The sequence below is a fragment of the Muscardinus avellanarius genome (assembly GCF_963383645.1).
Source record: "Muscardinus avellanarius genome assembly, chromosome: 2".
NCBI lineage: Eukaryota > Metazoa > Chordata > Mammalia > Rodentia > Gliridae > Muscardinus > Muscardinus avellanarius.
Genome location: NC_137787.1, coordinates 53,812,370 through 53,827,716, shown reverse-complemented (window position 1 = coordinate 53,827,716; position 15,347 = coordinate 53,812,370). Strand labels below are relative to the sequence as shown.

The window sequence follows — 15,347 nt, the reverse complement described above, 5'->3', positions numbered from 1 at the left end:
GTAGTGTTATTCTAATCACTGTATGTATATTATATATATACATATATATATATATCACCATTTCTTTCTTTCATAGACATTAACTGGACTGATTAATGTGGGCAGTGTGGATTGTCAACAGTATCAATCTTTTTGTGCCCAAGAAAATGTTCAGAGATACCCTGAGATAAGATTTTTTCCCCAAAAATCAAATAAAGCTTATCAGTATCAGTAAGTATTCTCTCAAATTTGAAAACATTTATTATGTCACTTAATTACACAGTTAACATCTAAGTTATTGTAACTAAATAATGGGCCAAGAAATAGTTATTGGGAGCTCACCATGTTTAAGATATATCAATGAGCACTTCAGAAAAAGAAGAGAAAGTTGAACAGTAGGGCTGTAGAAGGTTTTAATAAAGTAAGCAAGAAGATGAGAGGGAGAGCTAACATGTATCAAATCCTCTTGCTTTCAGGTACCTTACTAAATTCTTCACTCACATTATTTCCACTAGTCTTCACATATGCTCTGTGAGGAAAGAATTACTACCTTTCCTAAAAAGAAAACTGATTCTTAGTCTTCAGAAAACTTTCCAAGTCACATATTTGCTAGAGATTGAAGCTGGGGTTCAAATAATCCAGGACTGGCTTACTGTCTATTTCAAGTAAAAATCTCAAACGTAAGGTAGAATATAATGAGTGTTATTATTTGGGGGCGTACTTTTTTATATGTGCATTGCAATCATAGACCTTAATGGAGTACAATATGGTAGAGGCATACATGCACACATCACTCATTTAGGAGTGTTACTCTTAAAGACACAAAAATGAGCCATGGATTTCAAAAGAAAAAAGAATTACAACTATGGAGAAATCATTTAAAGTGCTTTTTGTGGGGGGGGGGGGGTACTGGGGATGGAACCCAGGGGCTTTTCTCCCTCCAGGCTACACTCCCAGACCTATTTTATACTTTATTTGGAAACAGGGTCTCACTCACTAAGTTGCTGAGGCCCTCATTAAGTAGCTGAGGCTGGCTTCGAACCTGTGGGATCCTCCTGCCTCACCCTCCCAAGCTCTGGGATAACAAGTGTGCGCCACCATGCCGGGCTGTAAAGTGGATTTTGGAGGTAGCTTTGGACATGATTCTTAAAAACTAGATCAGAATATAACAAATAGTCTTAACTTGAATAAAGGTTTAGAAACTAAAGTCGTATTAGACATTTAGAATTTTGAAGTTCCCATTGGCCTTCAGAATAGATGTTCAACAGGCAGAGAGATATTCTGATTTATCTGGAGAGGAAAAAAGAAGAAGAAGAAGGTGCCAAGCCTGGGGCTAGTAATGTAACTCAGTGTAGAATACATTCTTAACATATAGGAGGGCCTGGGTTCAATCTACAGCATCCTCAAAAGAGGTAAATATATCTATATTTATTTGGGCAGCCATCTAACTCGTATTTGTACCTAGGTAGTCTGAGAAGAGAGATGGTACACAAAATTGATCAACTAACTTTAATTTTTAAATTGCCACAATAAGAAAATACTTATTACAACTTACTCTTTTTTTCTTCTTCTCTTAGTAGTTACAATGGTTGGAATAGAGATGCTTATTCCCTACGAATCTGGGGTCTAGGGTGAGTAATCAAAGTACATGGCATAAAAACAGAGTCAAAGCTGTATACCTTCCTTTTATGGGTATAGATAAGTTTTTTGTGGGTTTTTCAGGGTTCTAGCATTTTAAATTACTTAGATATATATTTTACCAAGATAGAACAGAAGTTTATTACACTGCTATTCTTTAGAATCATTTTTTACTTAGCCTTGCAATACTATTACATTTTTAGATATTATTTGCTTTGATTTTACATAATGAAAATTGATTTGGATCTCTTGCTACAGATTTTTACCTCAAGTATCTACAGATTTAACACCTCAGACTTTCAATGAAAAAGTTTTACAAGGGAAAAATCACTGGGTGATTGATTTTTATGCTCCATGGTGTGGACCTTGCCAAAATTTTGCTCCAGAGTTTGAGCTTTTGGCTAGGGTAAGTCTTATCTATCTATGTAAGTAAGAGTCACATGCATGTTTTTATAATTCCATAAAACATTGTAAATATTCTTAATGCAGTTCTTAGAAGTTTCTTCTGAATTTTAAACTATTTCATTTCTATAACTTTAATCTTTGCAGTTGATTAATTCTTTTTTTTTTTTTTTTTTTCAGTACTGGGAATGGATCCCAAGTCATTCTCCCTCTGAGCTACACTCCCAACCCTATTTCTTCTTTATTTTGAAACAGGGTCTCACTGAGTTGCAAAGGGCTCACTATGTAGCTGAGGCTGTCCGCGAACTGTGATCCTCCAGTCTTAGCTTCCCAAATGCTGGGATTACAAACGTGTACCATCACACCTGGCTGATTTCTTCCTTTTTAATTAAAGCCTTCAGTTAACATTTTCATCTAAGTTGATGACATCATAAGCTATGTAACCATAAAAATAAAAAATATGCCAGACATAGTGGAACACACCTGGAATTCAGTACTTGGGAGGCTGAGACAGGAGGATAGCAGGTTGGAGGATAGCCTCAGTGATTTAGTGAGACTTGCAGCAATATAGCAAGGCCCTGTTTTAAAACAAAAAGTTAAAAAATTGGGCTGGGAGTGTAGCTCAGAGATAGAATGCCCCTTGGCTGAATCTCCAATACCACTACCAAAAAAAGTAAAAAATATTACTTCTCCTTCTTTGCTTCTATTTCCTTTCCCCATCACCAGTACTTGATTACTTTCCAGGCTGTCCAGGAAACCATTTGATCCTTTCAATACTGTCTTTCAAACGTATTTCATTTGTCGCCTATGCATGTTTACTGCTAGCCTCTTTATTCAAACCATCACCATTGCTAACCCGGTGATCTTTCTAAAATACTGCCTTCCCTGGCTTAACCAAATTGATTCATATGCATTCATTAACTTCAGGTCTCTGATCTGACCCTTTCTGCTTTCTCAGTTTTATCTCTGTCTCCAACCTCACACTCCAGTTACAACAAAGTACTCCAGGTTCTCTGGGCATGTAGTGTTACATGTGTACTGCTTTGTCTTCGAAATGTCTTGTCTTTTGGATTTTTTTTCTTTATCCTACAAAACTCAGCTCCAGTGTCACTGGTTCTGTGTCCTCTGATCTTTTCATCTAATCACTGTCTCCTCGGTACTTTGTCCTCCATCAGTGAACTTTTATAATGCATGTTATTTATGTGCATATCTTTCTCTTCCAAAAGACTGTGAAATTCTTGAAAGCAAGGTCCCTGTCTTCACCATCTTTGTTTCCATAGTGCCTACATCAATTAATGAAATTGAACTGAATATACCTACAGTCCCAGTTTTTATGTATCTTTCTGTCATAAGTCATATTGACCTAATCCAGATTGATAGCATCCTTGCCAACCCAGGAACTTTTGCCATTATCCAACACTCATTAGACTGAAAAAGCACCAATCCAAAACAAAAACTTAGTATTCCAAGGCAGAGAAATATTTTCAAGCAGAGAGTTTTTTTTAAAAGCCCTATAAGCAATAAAAGATTATTTTAGTTATTGACAGCTCCTTCAAATAAGAGGTTATTTATTCTGTCTACTTAATCTTTCTGATGCTTTCTTTTCTCAAAATATCCTAACAGAATATTTTATTCCTTCATCTCTCATGTACTAAAAACTTAGTTATAAACTTTATAATGTGATTATCTCTTGAATATAGTAGAGAATTATTAAACATGAGGAGATCCATTCATTCAACAAATCTTAAATATCAAACAAAAAGCATTATCCTACCCACTGGACCTACAAAGATGAAAAAATAATGATTTCATGTATGAAAGGGAATTGTAAGCTAGTGGAAATATAAAACAAATAATATAACAGGATAATTGCTATAATGAAGCTAGCTTAAGAGCAGAAGAATGGAGGACTCACACTAGAAGACAAAGCTTCACAGAAAAGTTAGTATTTGAGCAAGAATTACAGAAATAACTAGGAGTTTGGCACTTGAAAGGGTTAGCAAGAAAGCACTCTAAACAGAGAAGACAGTATTTGCTAAAGTAGGAAAGCAGAGCATTTCTGGGATATCCCCTGTTAGTCTAATATTACCAGATTATAAATATAGAAGAGGGACTAGCAAAACCTGAAGCTCAAAAGTAGGCAAGAAGCAGGAAATTTAATCCTTTTCCCCCACACTATCAAAATGCGTACTTTTTTTTTTTAAAACGGTACTGGGGATGGAACTGGGGCACTCTACCTCTGAGCTACACCCCCAGCCCTAATTTTTATTCTTTATTTTGAAACGGGGTCTCACTGAGTTGCAAAGGGCCTCACTGAGTGGCTGAAGCTGTCTGCGAACCTGGATCCTCCTGTCTCAGCCTCCTAAACGCTGGGATTACCGGCATGCGCCACCACGTCCCGCTTCAAAATGCATACTCTTAACTCAGCGATTATATACTGCTTAGATTTTATATAAGCATTATATGAGAAACACTGGGTGTGACAGGACCTATTTTACACTTTAGGAAGTCACATCAATGGGCTAAACAAGAACCAACAGAAAAAGATACTTCTCCCATAAATAATCAAAAATAAAAGTATATGTAAAATAAACATTCCATGTAACATAGAAACATTTTAAATTACATTTCTAGATTTCTCTGATCTTTAGTGTCTGTCTTCATAGATATAATTCTTGCAACTTGCCAGGTGTGGTGGCACACAGCTTGTAATCCCAGTACTTGGGAGGCTGAGACAGGAGGATTATAGGTTCAAAGCCTGCCTCAGATACTTAGTGAGGCACTCCGCAACTTAGTGAGACCTTGTTTCCAAGTAAGAAATAAAATTGGGCTGGGGGTGTAGCTCAGAAATAGAATGCCTCTGGATTTAATCCCCAGTGTCACAAAATAATAATTCTTGCAACTTTTCTGGTGCCTTAATACAAGTCCATATACTCAGTAACCCTAGGAATCAAACTAGAGGCAGCAAAGGTATTTTAATTATTCCGAAGTGAAAGATGATAACTTGAACCAGGATTAAGTCAGTGGCAATAGAAGGGGACAAATTCAAAAGATATAAATAAACACATAATGTTCATAACAGATGAGAGCGAGAGAAGAGTCTAGGATGACCCTAGTTTCTAACTATTAATAATAGGACAGGAATAAGAGTGGGTTAAGGAGTAAAGGATTAATTTCAAATTTGTTGTGTTTGAGGTACTTATAAAACTTTCATGTAAAGCAGGTCAATTCATAATTGAATAGGAAATCAAGGGTCATCACTGGTAACTTAGAGCATTTTCAGTGGACAGAGCAGTAAGAACAGAAACCAGACTAAAATGCCAAATATGAGGATGATGGGGAAGGGTGAAAGTAGACAGACTATTGGACTGCCATGGAGGGAGGGGAAAAAAGCAGACACACACTAGTAGCAGGAGGAATCATTGCAATCCAGGAAGAAACCCTTTTGGAGTGTGATGGGTAAAGGGAGGTAGTTTAGCGTTGAAGGTTCCCATGTTCTTGATAAGGAAAAGGAGTGTTTACTTCTGGGTTGGAGGTGGTGATCATAGGATGCTTGATCAGCCAGGAAAATTTTGGAAACAGCTTGTTTGGATGGAAAAAATTAAACTGAAATTTTAAAATAAATTCTTAAATACATAAAAATTTAAAATATTCTGGGTCATATGCTTTGTGATTGTCAAAAGAGTTTAAGAGGAAAAAGAAAAACAATTTTTTTTTTTCAGATGCTTAAAGGAAAAGTGAAAGCTGGGAAAGTAGACTGTCAAGCTAATGCCCAGACATGCCAGAAAGCTGGTATCAAAGCCTATCCAACTGTTAAATTTTATTCCTATGAAAAAACAAAGGTATGTCCAGGCTTTCTGTGTTCCATTCTGTGGCATGCCAGGCTCAGGATATTTGTCTTCAGTCTAAGTAATGCTTTTTTCTAATTCTTTCTCCCCTGTCATTTTTTTGTATTATTAAAATAACCTTATTTACTTATATATCAAATTATCTCAAAAAGGTTTTTTGTCTCAGTTGGTGTGTCTCAATTGCCTTAAAATTTGTATTCATGAATAGAAAGACCTAAAAAATATTACTGGGTGGTTATCTTTGTATTGTATAATACAAGGCAGTTATTTTTCATGAGGTTTTATCAAATGAATTTGTATTATTTTTACATTAATTCTTTTCATGAAGGGAAAAGTATTAATACTTTTGAAATGCCCTTAGTAGCTGAGTATTATCTTGAGATATTTATTAGTAGCTTAAATTACAAAGTAAAAGTTCTTAGTTCAGTCATAATTACTATTGGGTACCACTAACAATGCCTTTTTTTTCCTCCCAGTTTAAAAAAAATAAAGCTCTACCACTGGACTCTTAACAGAAAGCAAGTTTGCAAACATCCTCTGAGATCATTGATATGTTTTTAGCCAGTATAATAAATTGGTAACTGAAAGTACTCATGATAAGAATATTTTTTGATAAAACTGTAATCTCATCAACAAAAACTTTTGATATATTTTTCAAGCAGAATTTGAGACTGAATTTTTTATAATAAATTATAAATTAGTATAATGGCTGGGGACATAGGCAAATGTTCTACCACAGACCTATCTTGTATGAGGCCCTAGGTTCAATTTGAAAGAAGGAAAGTTGGTGTTTTGTTTTGTTGAGGTACTGGAGATTGAATCCACAGCCCTATTTTATTTTTTATTTTTGAAACAGGCTCTCCCTAAGTTAGCACATGTTCCAGACCAGCATCTAGTAATTTAGCAAGACCTTGTTTCAAAATTTTAAAAGGGTTGGAAGTGTAACTTAGAGGTAGGAAACACTTGTATTCCGTCTCCATTGCCACAAATTTTTTAAAAAGGGAGGAAAAATAAATAATAGAAGAAGGGAGACTGAGGAGATTGCAGTGTGGTGGAAGGTAAAGTATGTTCCCTCCCACTGGGATCCTTTGAAAGTAATACACCTCATTAGCATGTAGAGAGCAGCCAAAAAATAAAATCATTTTCTATCTAAAAGTTGACCGTGGAAAGAATTCTAATTCTGATAGGTCAATGCTCAAAAATGTGGAAAAGCTATACAAATGATAGTGATGGCCAGCAAAACCCAAAATAAGGAAGGCAGATTTGAATAGTTTCCTAAAGTAAATGGATGGTATTCTGCCTGGAATGCAACTGATAACAGTTACTAATCCAGTGCTAATGCCATTGTGGCCATTTGAACAAAAATGGAACAATAATGTCTCAAAAGGTTATAGTAGCTACTGATGTCACTAAGAACATACTGCTAACCTCAAATATTTTTTTTCAGGGTCTCTTCAAAATGCTTTATACTACATGAATTAAGTTTCAAAAAATAAACTTACTTCCTCTGAAAAAAGAATTGTGATAAACAAGTATTTTGTGGTAAAACATTGAAAGTAAATAATTGCAAATGTTTTCATTCTTTAAGAGAGAATATTTATTAGGTTAAACCTGATGTTATTAATAGTTATTTGAAACACCTAAAGAAATTAGGTAATCAATTTCACAAATCTAAAATTATTACAAATCTAGGTTTTTCATTGGAGGTTTTGATATTTGCTAAGAAGGCTGGGGTTGTAGCTCAGTGGTAGAGTGCTGATATGCAAGGCTCTGGCAGTCACAGTACCACAAAAAAAATAAAATAAAATAAAAGAAAGAAAGCTATCTCTATCTTAAAAACAACCTGAGGGAAACAAAACATTGGAGATATGGAGATAATGGCTAGTATTCCAAAGGAAATCTACTTTTCATAATAAATACCTAAGAAATGAGGTGACATAAATTAGAGTCCTGCTTGGGTAGAATGATGCTTGGAAAGTACTGATAGAATGAACAGACAGGAAGGCCCAAGCGAAGCAATGACTGGAGTAAACATGTACAAACCAAGCAGGCTGTTCTACACAAAAATAAAATTCTAACAAGTTTAGGATTTGGAGTTCACTGTGAGAATAAGGAACCATTGGTTTCTGATCCAAAATAAGCAGAACTTGATGCATTGACCTGCTTCTGCCCCTGCTGTTTAACCACCTTCCTGCTGTGAGCAGATGAAACCTGGGAGATAGGCATCTCTTTCCAGTATTATGGTTTGTCAAGGTTTGTCATTGCCAGTGGTGAATTGGATTAGAATGATTTCAGTCCTCTGGGGACATCTTTTCTTGCACAGTTTAGAGGTTTTGAAGTTAGCTAAGCATTTTCCCTAGGAGTTACTTTTGCTCCTATAACACAATGATTAGTATTTATTGTAAGTATGGATTAACTGTGCCTTTCCAGCATTATATCCTTGAAATGTAAATTTCAAGCACTTAAAAGTTTTGGAACAAAAGAACTTTAAAGCATATTTTAATGCAGTTTCTTAGAAACATCATGTTTTGATTAAGTACTTAATAAGGTAACAAGTGTTTTTAATTTTAGAGAAATATTTGGGAAGAGCACATAAATGCCAGAGATGCAAAAACAATTGCTGCCTTAATTTCTGGAAAATTGGAAACTCTCCAAAATCAAGGAAAGAGAAATAAGGTGAGAACTAAGCCTAGAACTGCCTTTGGCAAAAGTTACCAAAATGTATTCTTAGTGTGCGTTACATGTAAAATGAAGTTTCAAAAAATAGAGTTGGAAATTTCTACTCTGGGAAATATGTTAATCACAATATAGCCTCTAGACACTGAAATGCTTAGAAATTTGAACAAAAACCATTTAACAAAAATAAATTATGTAAGTTCCATACAAAAACTTGTATGCAAATCATCTGTTCATTCCAGAATTCATTCCCAATAGCAAAAATGGAAACCCAAATGTCCATCAACTATTAACAGTTACGGTTATGCAATGGAATATTCTTCAGCCTTATAAAGGAATGAATTACTGACCCATCCTCCAACACTATGAATTGTGAAAACATATGCGCAGGGAAGGAAGCCAATTACTAAAGACTACATAGTTATTATAATTCTCTGTGAAATGAACAGAGTAGAATAATCAATAGAAACACAGTAGATAAGCAGTTGGCTGGCAAAGAGTGGGGGGAAAAGCAAAAATTGGAGTGACTGGTAGTGTGTTAAAAGGAGTTTCTTTTTGGATATGGAAAATGTTCATTTTGATGATAGTTGCACAACTGTGGATATTATAAAGACAATACAATTCCTTTAATTGTGAGGATTTTATGGTATATGAAATGTATAATAAAGCCATTTGTAAATTTCTCCAGTGTAAATAAAGAGTTGATTTGTTAGGAATAATTAATATTAGAGCACCAATATATTTAGGATAGCAATTTTTTTTGTTCTTGATATAGTCAAAATGTATACTGAAACCAATTACTTATGTTGGTCCTTTCTTGAATTTTTGATGTATTAAATAGCATTACAACCTCTCTTCTATTATTCTTCAAAAGGCTTCCTTTTTTTCTCTTTTAAATCACTATCTTTCTACAGCTTATTTACAAACTTACAAAAGAGTCTGTGAATGTTGGAGTACATTTTTAGTGGAATCTAATATAATCATATATGAATTATCTTACATTCTTTTCATATACAGCAAAAGGACAAAACAGCACAACCTCTGGAGAGGTCTAGAGAAATCTGACTTTTTAGAACCACATTAAAATACAGGATAATACTAGAATACAATATAATCCAGCTCAAAACTGCAGCCCTCAATTGAAAAAACCCTACAACCTGCTTCCCAAATACTTGTATCCAAATCTAAAAGATAACAGTTATGAATCTGTATTCACTGTTTACCAAGTAAACCTGTTTTTCTAGTGTTTTGGAAGTACTAGTTTGCTTAAGTTGTTTCATGTTAAAATGGATAGCTTTTATCTGAAGTTAAATATTCAAAATAAAAACATTAGTTATAAACCAGAATATTATATCTGATACTAAGTTAAAAACAATATTAGATGTAACTTAAGAAGTATATAAAACTATTATCTGTGACATCTGCTGAGGCAGTTGGAAACTAAGATGTTTTTTCTCTTTTTCCCATTGTTAGAATATTGACTTTCTGAAAAGGTAAAAAGTATTTCAGCTTATATTTTACCTTACTTTTAAACATTATAAAGTCATATTTCTTTTCCCTTTCATTCACTCTTATACAGGATGAACTCTGAAGATGAAGAAAAAATTGAAAAGACAAAAAAGTGAAAATGGAGTCAGAAGACACATCTTAAGAATGCTAAAGCTACATTCATGGTGGAAATTAATGATATTTACACCTTGGACTTGTGATTGCACTGTTTGAATTCTATACAGCATTGGCATAAATGGCCTGCAGACTTTTTCTGTAAAGGCCAGATATTAAATGTTTTAGGTTTTCCAGACCATCTGTGGTTCTTTGTCACATCTTTGTTGCTGTTATCTTTAATGATCCTTTTAAAAATATAAAAATCATTCTTACCTCAGGGCCATACAAAAATAGACCATGGGCCAAGTTTACTTACGGGCCTAGACTGCTCCTTCTTGAAATGGTGTTTTGGGTGTCTGGCTCTACTGAGCTGTCTCTGCTGTTACTTATATACTGTACAAAGTGGATGGGTTTTTTTGTTTGGTTTTTTTTGGGTTTTTTTTGTTTTGTTTTGTTTTTTACTTAAAGTTTTGTGACAGGCCTGAAAAGAGGTAACCTGGGTTTTCAGGCATCTCCTAAAAATTCTGTTTCTGACCAATATTTATTTTAAAAAATATTCGTGATTTGGCAAAATAAACAGATACCCTGTTTTCATGCTATATTATAGTGAAAATGTTCTCCATTTTGTCTGTTAAAAGTTGAAGAAATGGTTTTTTCCTAATTGAGATTTTTTTGCAATAAGTATAAAACTTCTAGAAAATGCATATCAAGCAGAAAACCCTGAGGGAAAAAAATTTACAGGAATTAAATGGGCATTGTAGAATATCCGAAATATATCAACTATTTAGAGCTGTTATTTTAAAGATATGTATTCATTCATTTTCTAAAATTGCTTTCACAAGTATTTTCATTGATAGTTGGTTTTTTGAGGCATCTTAATATTTACATATTTGCCTTTGGGGTTTTCTGTTTGACCTATATCATGTATTTACTTTGATTTTTTCCCTCGTTGTTGTGGTTTTTTTTCTCCTGTCCAATCTATTCATTATTCTAATAGGAAAGATAACTTTAAAGATTTACATAATTATACAATGGTTGTTTCTGTTACTAGTTTACTGTCAAAGGCTGCCTTTTTCAGATAAATATTGACATAATAACTGAAGTTATTTTTGTAAGAAAATCAAGTATATAAATCTAGAATGGGATCTTTTAGTTTGAGTTATTCAGACTCAAAGTCACAAAATTTTTTCCCTCCATTTTATCAAAACTGTGAGTAATCTGTAGTTATTTAGTTATGATTCAAACTGTATGGAATGGTAAAAACTTCATTGATCAAAAGAAGTCAATGAATAAAAAACAATTTCAATTTTCCAAAAACCTATTAGGATTATGGTTTTACTGTATTTGGAAGAATTTTGTTTTTGTCATTTTACTCTGCTCTTAATATTTTCTCAGGAAAGTTGTTATTGCTATAATTTATATAAAAAGTAACAGACTGTTCATTTTCTACTTTAACCCTACTCATACTCTGTCCTGTATTTTTCTATATACTTTTACCTCCTTATCTTTGGTTCTACTTTATACATGTAGTCTCATATGGAATGATCACCACTTCTAACCTTAATTTAACACCAGCTTTTTAAACTAATGGTTGATAACAGCATGAGTCTTTCATTTATATGCTTTTTACAGCTTAGAAATTCTTCAAACTGGCTTATTTCTACAAAATTCCTAAATGGAATGTCTAAAGTCTTACATGATAAGTATGTACTAATATACCAGTTACATGCATACCACTGCTCTGGACACTGAAGGGTGTAAAGACTAGACCTGACTCCCATGTGTTTGTAATTCAGTGTTGTCAGTGAACTCCCAAATAAGTGTATAGGTACTTTTATTACTACCTATAAGATTATTTCCTATATTAGTTGAGAAACATTTTAGGCTGTAAATATTAACCTGGATTATATTATGTGCCTATGGAATCAGCTTTAAATAAAGTCAGAAACCCATGAGAGTCAGGCTACCTGTATCATGAAGCAATATACACATCAGGAGGGTTTTTTTCCACTGACATATCAGTGTCATTGGTTCTTTCAAGAAAACTGGCAGCTTTTGTTTGTTTTTCTAGGTACCGGGAATTGAACTCCGGCCTTCCCATGCTGAATAAGTGTCTTAACACTAAGCTACATCTCCAGCCCTTTTAATTTTAGTTTTTGAGACAGGGAGGGTCTTGCTAAGTTGCCCAGGCTGGCCTCAAATTTGGGATTCTCCTGCCCTAACCTCCCAAGTAGCTGGGATTCTAGGCATGGTTCCCCATGCCCAGCGAGTTTAGGTTTTTAATAGCTACATTAATTCAGTAGAGCACCTCTAAGGAACACCAAGAATAAGACGCCATTTCCTGCTACAACACTATTTTTGTGTGCACTTGATCTTGTGTGACATAGTACCAATTCTAGCAGACAAGCAAATTCAGGCAGCCAGCCCTGATAATTAGCTATATTTAAAATCTACAGAGGTCAGGTGTGGTGGTGCACACTTGTAATCCCAGCTTTCTGGAGGCGGAGACCCAAGGATTGCAGTTCATGGACAGCCTCAGCTACTTAGGGAGCCCCTTTGCAACTCAGTGAGACCCTGTTTCAAAAAATAAAAAGACTTAAAAATAGGGCTGGGGATATAGCTCAGAGGTAGAATGCCCCTGGGTTCTATCCCCAGTACTGCAAAAAAAATAAAATCCATGGTTATATAAGACCATTTGGAGCTTGTGTTTTAGGCATTAATATTTCCCTGGTCTTATACTTCAGATGTTATGTAAGTATTTTTATTTAAAAGCATATAATTACTGGAAATGGTGGCACACACCTGCAATCCCAACACTTGGAAGACTGAGACAGGAGGATTGGAGGTTCAAAGCCAATCTCAGCAATTTAGCAAGACCCTGTTTCAAAATAAAATAGGGCTGAGGCATATTTCTGAGGTAGCATATCCCTGGGTTCGATCCTTAGTACTAAGGGGAAGGGAGAAAAAGAGTATGTCATAAGAGACAAGGTGTGGTAGTACACACATGTGATATCAGCTGCTCAGAAGTCTGAGGCAGGAGGCTCACAAGTTTAAGGCCAGGCTGGGCAATTTAGTGAGACCCTGTCTCAAAATATTTTTTAAAGAGCTGGCTGTGGATAACTCAGTGGTTGTAACACTTGCCTAGCTTAAACAGGGTTCAGGTTCAATCCCTAGCATAACAACCCCCCCCCCCGCCGCCAAAAGGAAAAATAAAATAGTTGCTGTGTAATACTTTTTGTATTCTAAAAGGTTTTTTTTTAATTTGTTCTTTGTTTTTCTATAGTGCTCAGAGTGGTGATTTTCTTGGAAATATATTTAACATAATAAAATTTTCAATGAAGGGGTAACTTTTTTTAGTCAAATATCTTTTTTGTGTGTAATGTTTAGTTCTTTAAATCTGCCTACAAAATAAAGGTACATTCATTTCATCATGACTGTTGAGACTAATACAAAGTTTAACAAAATGAATCTTAAAATATCTATAATGATACCCATGTGATGAGATCCTGAAGATGAAATTATAAATTTTTCTAATATTGTACTTTTGCACATATACTGAAAAATAAGCTTTAGTAAAAATAAAATATAGGCCAAACACCAAGCTAAATATTTATTTTTATCATAATACTATTATTTCACTGGCTTAAGTCATTTTCTCCTTAACACTGGACTTGCACTTAGATACTCTTAACTGTCAACCAGTCCTCTTGAATAGCTGGATGTATTTTGTGAGTGGTAACTAACCAGAATTATGGCAAAAGGCTGAAGCCTAACTGCCCTACATCATTAATGAATCCAGGATGCTGTATCTAGTCATTGGCGTGCATGAAGCCTGTGTTAACTGAAAATAATCCTCAGAAAAGCCTATGCTAACTTCCACAATGAATTGCTAACTAACACAGAACTCCATTAAACAACTGCTACTCCAAATATTTTCAGTAAGTAAATAAGTATTTTCTAAGTTTCTAACTTCATTCCTCCCACCCCAAGCACATGTTGGCTTGGGGTGGGAGGAATGAAGTTAGAAACTTAGAAAATACTTATTCTACTAAATTTACCATAATGTTTTACTTCAATAACCAAAAGAAAAACTGAAATTCAAATCCTTCGTGGTTATTTATATTCTAATGATGAATATTAAAATGAATAACTAAGAAAAAAAGTTAACAGTAAATATATTTTGGGAAATTATGTGACACTAAAGCAAAAACAAATATGCATGTGTATATGCATGCGTACATACACCCATGCATATCAGGAGCCACTGCCTGCTTAACTAATTTAGTGGCTTTAATGTATGTAGGAAACATAATTTACAAGACATCTTCCCTTTCTTGAGTTACCATATTTTAAGGATACTATGCCATTTTCCTCTTTTTAAAAGGCAGTCTGGATTTATCCTTTCTAGCCTCTAACCAAAACTTTTTCATTCTTTTAAACAACTTTAGTTCCTATTTTGAGTGAACAAATTATTAATGATTTGTAAAGGTGTTGTTTATATTTTTAAATTGTAACGACAGTGTATCATTTAGTTTACTAAAAAAAATTGAGGTTATTACTTGAAGATCAACTATATTGTGACATTTTTATACCTTAGCAATTCATTCCCTTTAGTCACCAAAGAACACATGACTCAATAATCAGTGATCTATCAAAGGCCCATAATTTAAGTCATCATATTTGGACTTTGGAAAGTTAATTTATTAAACTTTAGAATTCATTCTGTTGATTTTTATATGAACTTAAAGTATGTAAATAAGCGCTCTCCACACTATACCTATTCACAGTATTTTTGAGAAAAGCAGCTAATGTTCCCTGCTGTATTCCAAAGCTAACACAGTTTTACCCACAGATCTAATTAACAACCAGGAATATTTGTAATACTTCTTTATATAGTAATAATTTAAATTTTAAACTATTGTATCTGTGATACAAATTATTGAAAAGCAATTATGAATTTATTATTTTCTGCCTTAAAAATTGCAGCTGTCCCTTCACAACACTGGCTTTCTCTGCAGAAACTTAAAAAAAAACAAATCCTGAGCCGGGCGTGGTGGCACATGTTTGTAATCCCCTGCTTGGGAGGCAGAGGCAGGAGGATCAGGCAGGTTCATATCACTGGTTTAAGAGACCCTGTTTCCAAATTAAAAAAAAAAAAAAATAGGTCTGGAAGTGTAACCCAGAGGTAGAAGGGTTCCA

The 15,347-nt window shown here is 34.3% G+C and overlaps 1 protein-coding gene across 1 annotated transcript in view; it reads left to right on the top strand.

The window, feature by feature from the left end:
* The window catches only part of DNAJC10 (DnaJ heat shock protein family (Hsp40) member C10), a gene marked incomplete at both ends in the record, with an annotated part of 130,674 nt that overhangs the window by 33,300 nt on the left and 82,027 nt on the right, over positions 1-15,347 (top strand). Inside the window, 5 exons of the mRNA XM_080689372.1 lie at positions 77-210; positions 1,557-1,610; positions 1,876-2,023; positions 5,742-5,861; positions 8,439-8,599. Coding sequence (XP_080545498.1) covers positions 77-210; positions 1,557-1,610; positions 1,876-2,023; positions 5,742-5,861; positions 8,439-8,599 — 617 coding nt within the window. The remainder of the gene's footprint in view (positions 1-76; positions 211-1,556; positions 1,611-1,875; positions 2,024-5,741; positions 5,862-8,438; positions 8,600-15,347) is intronic.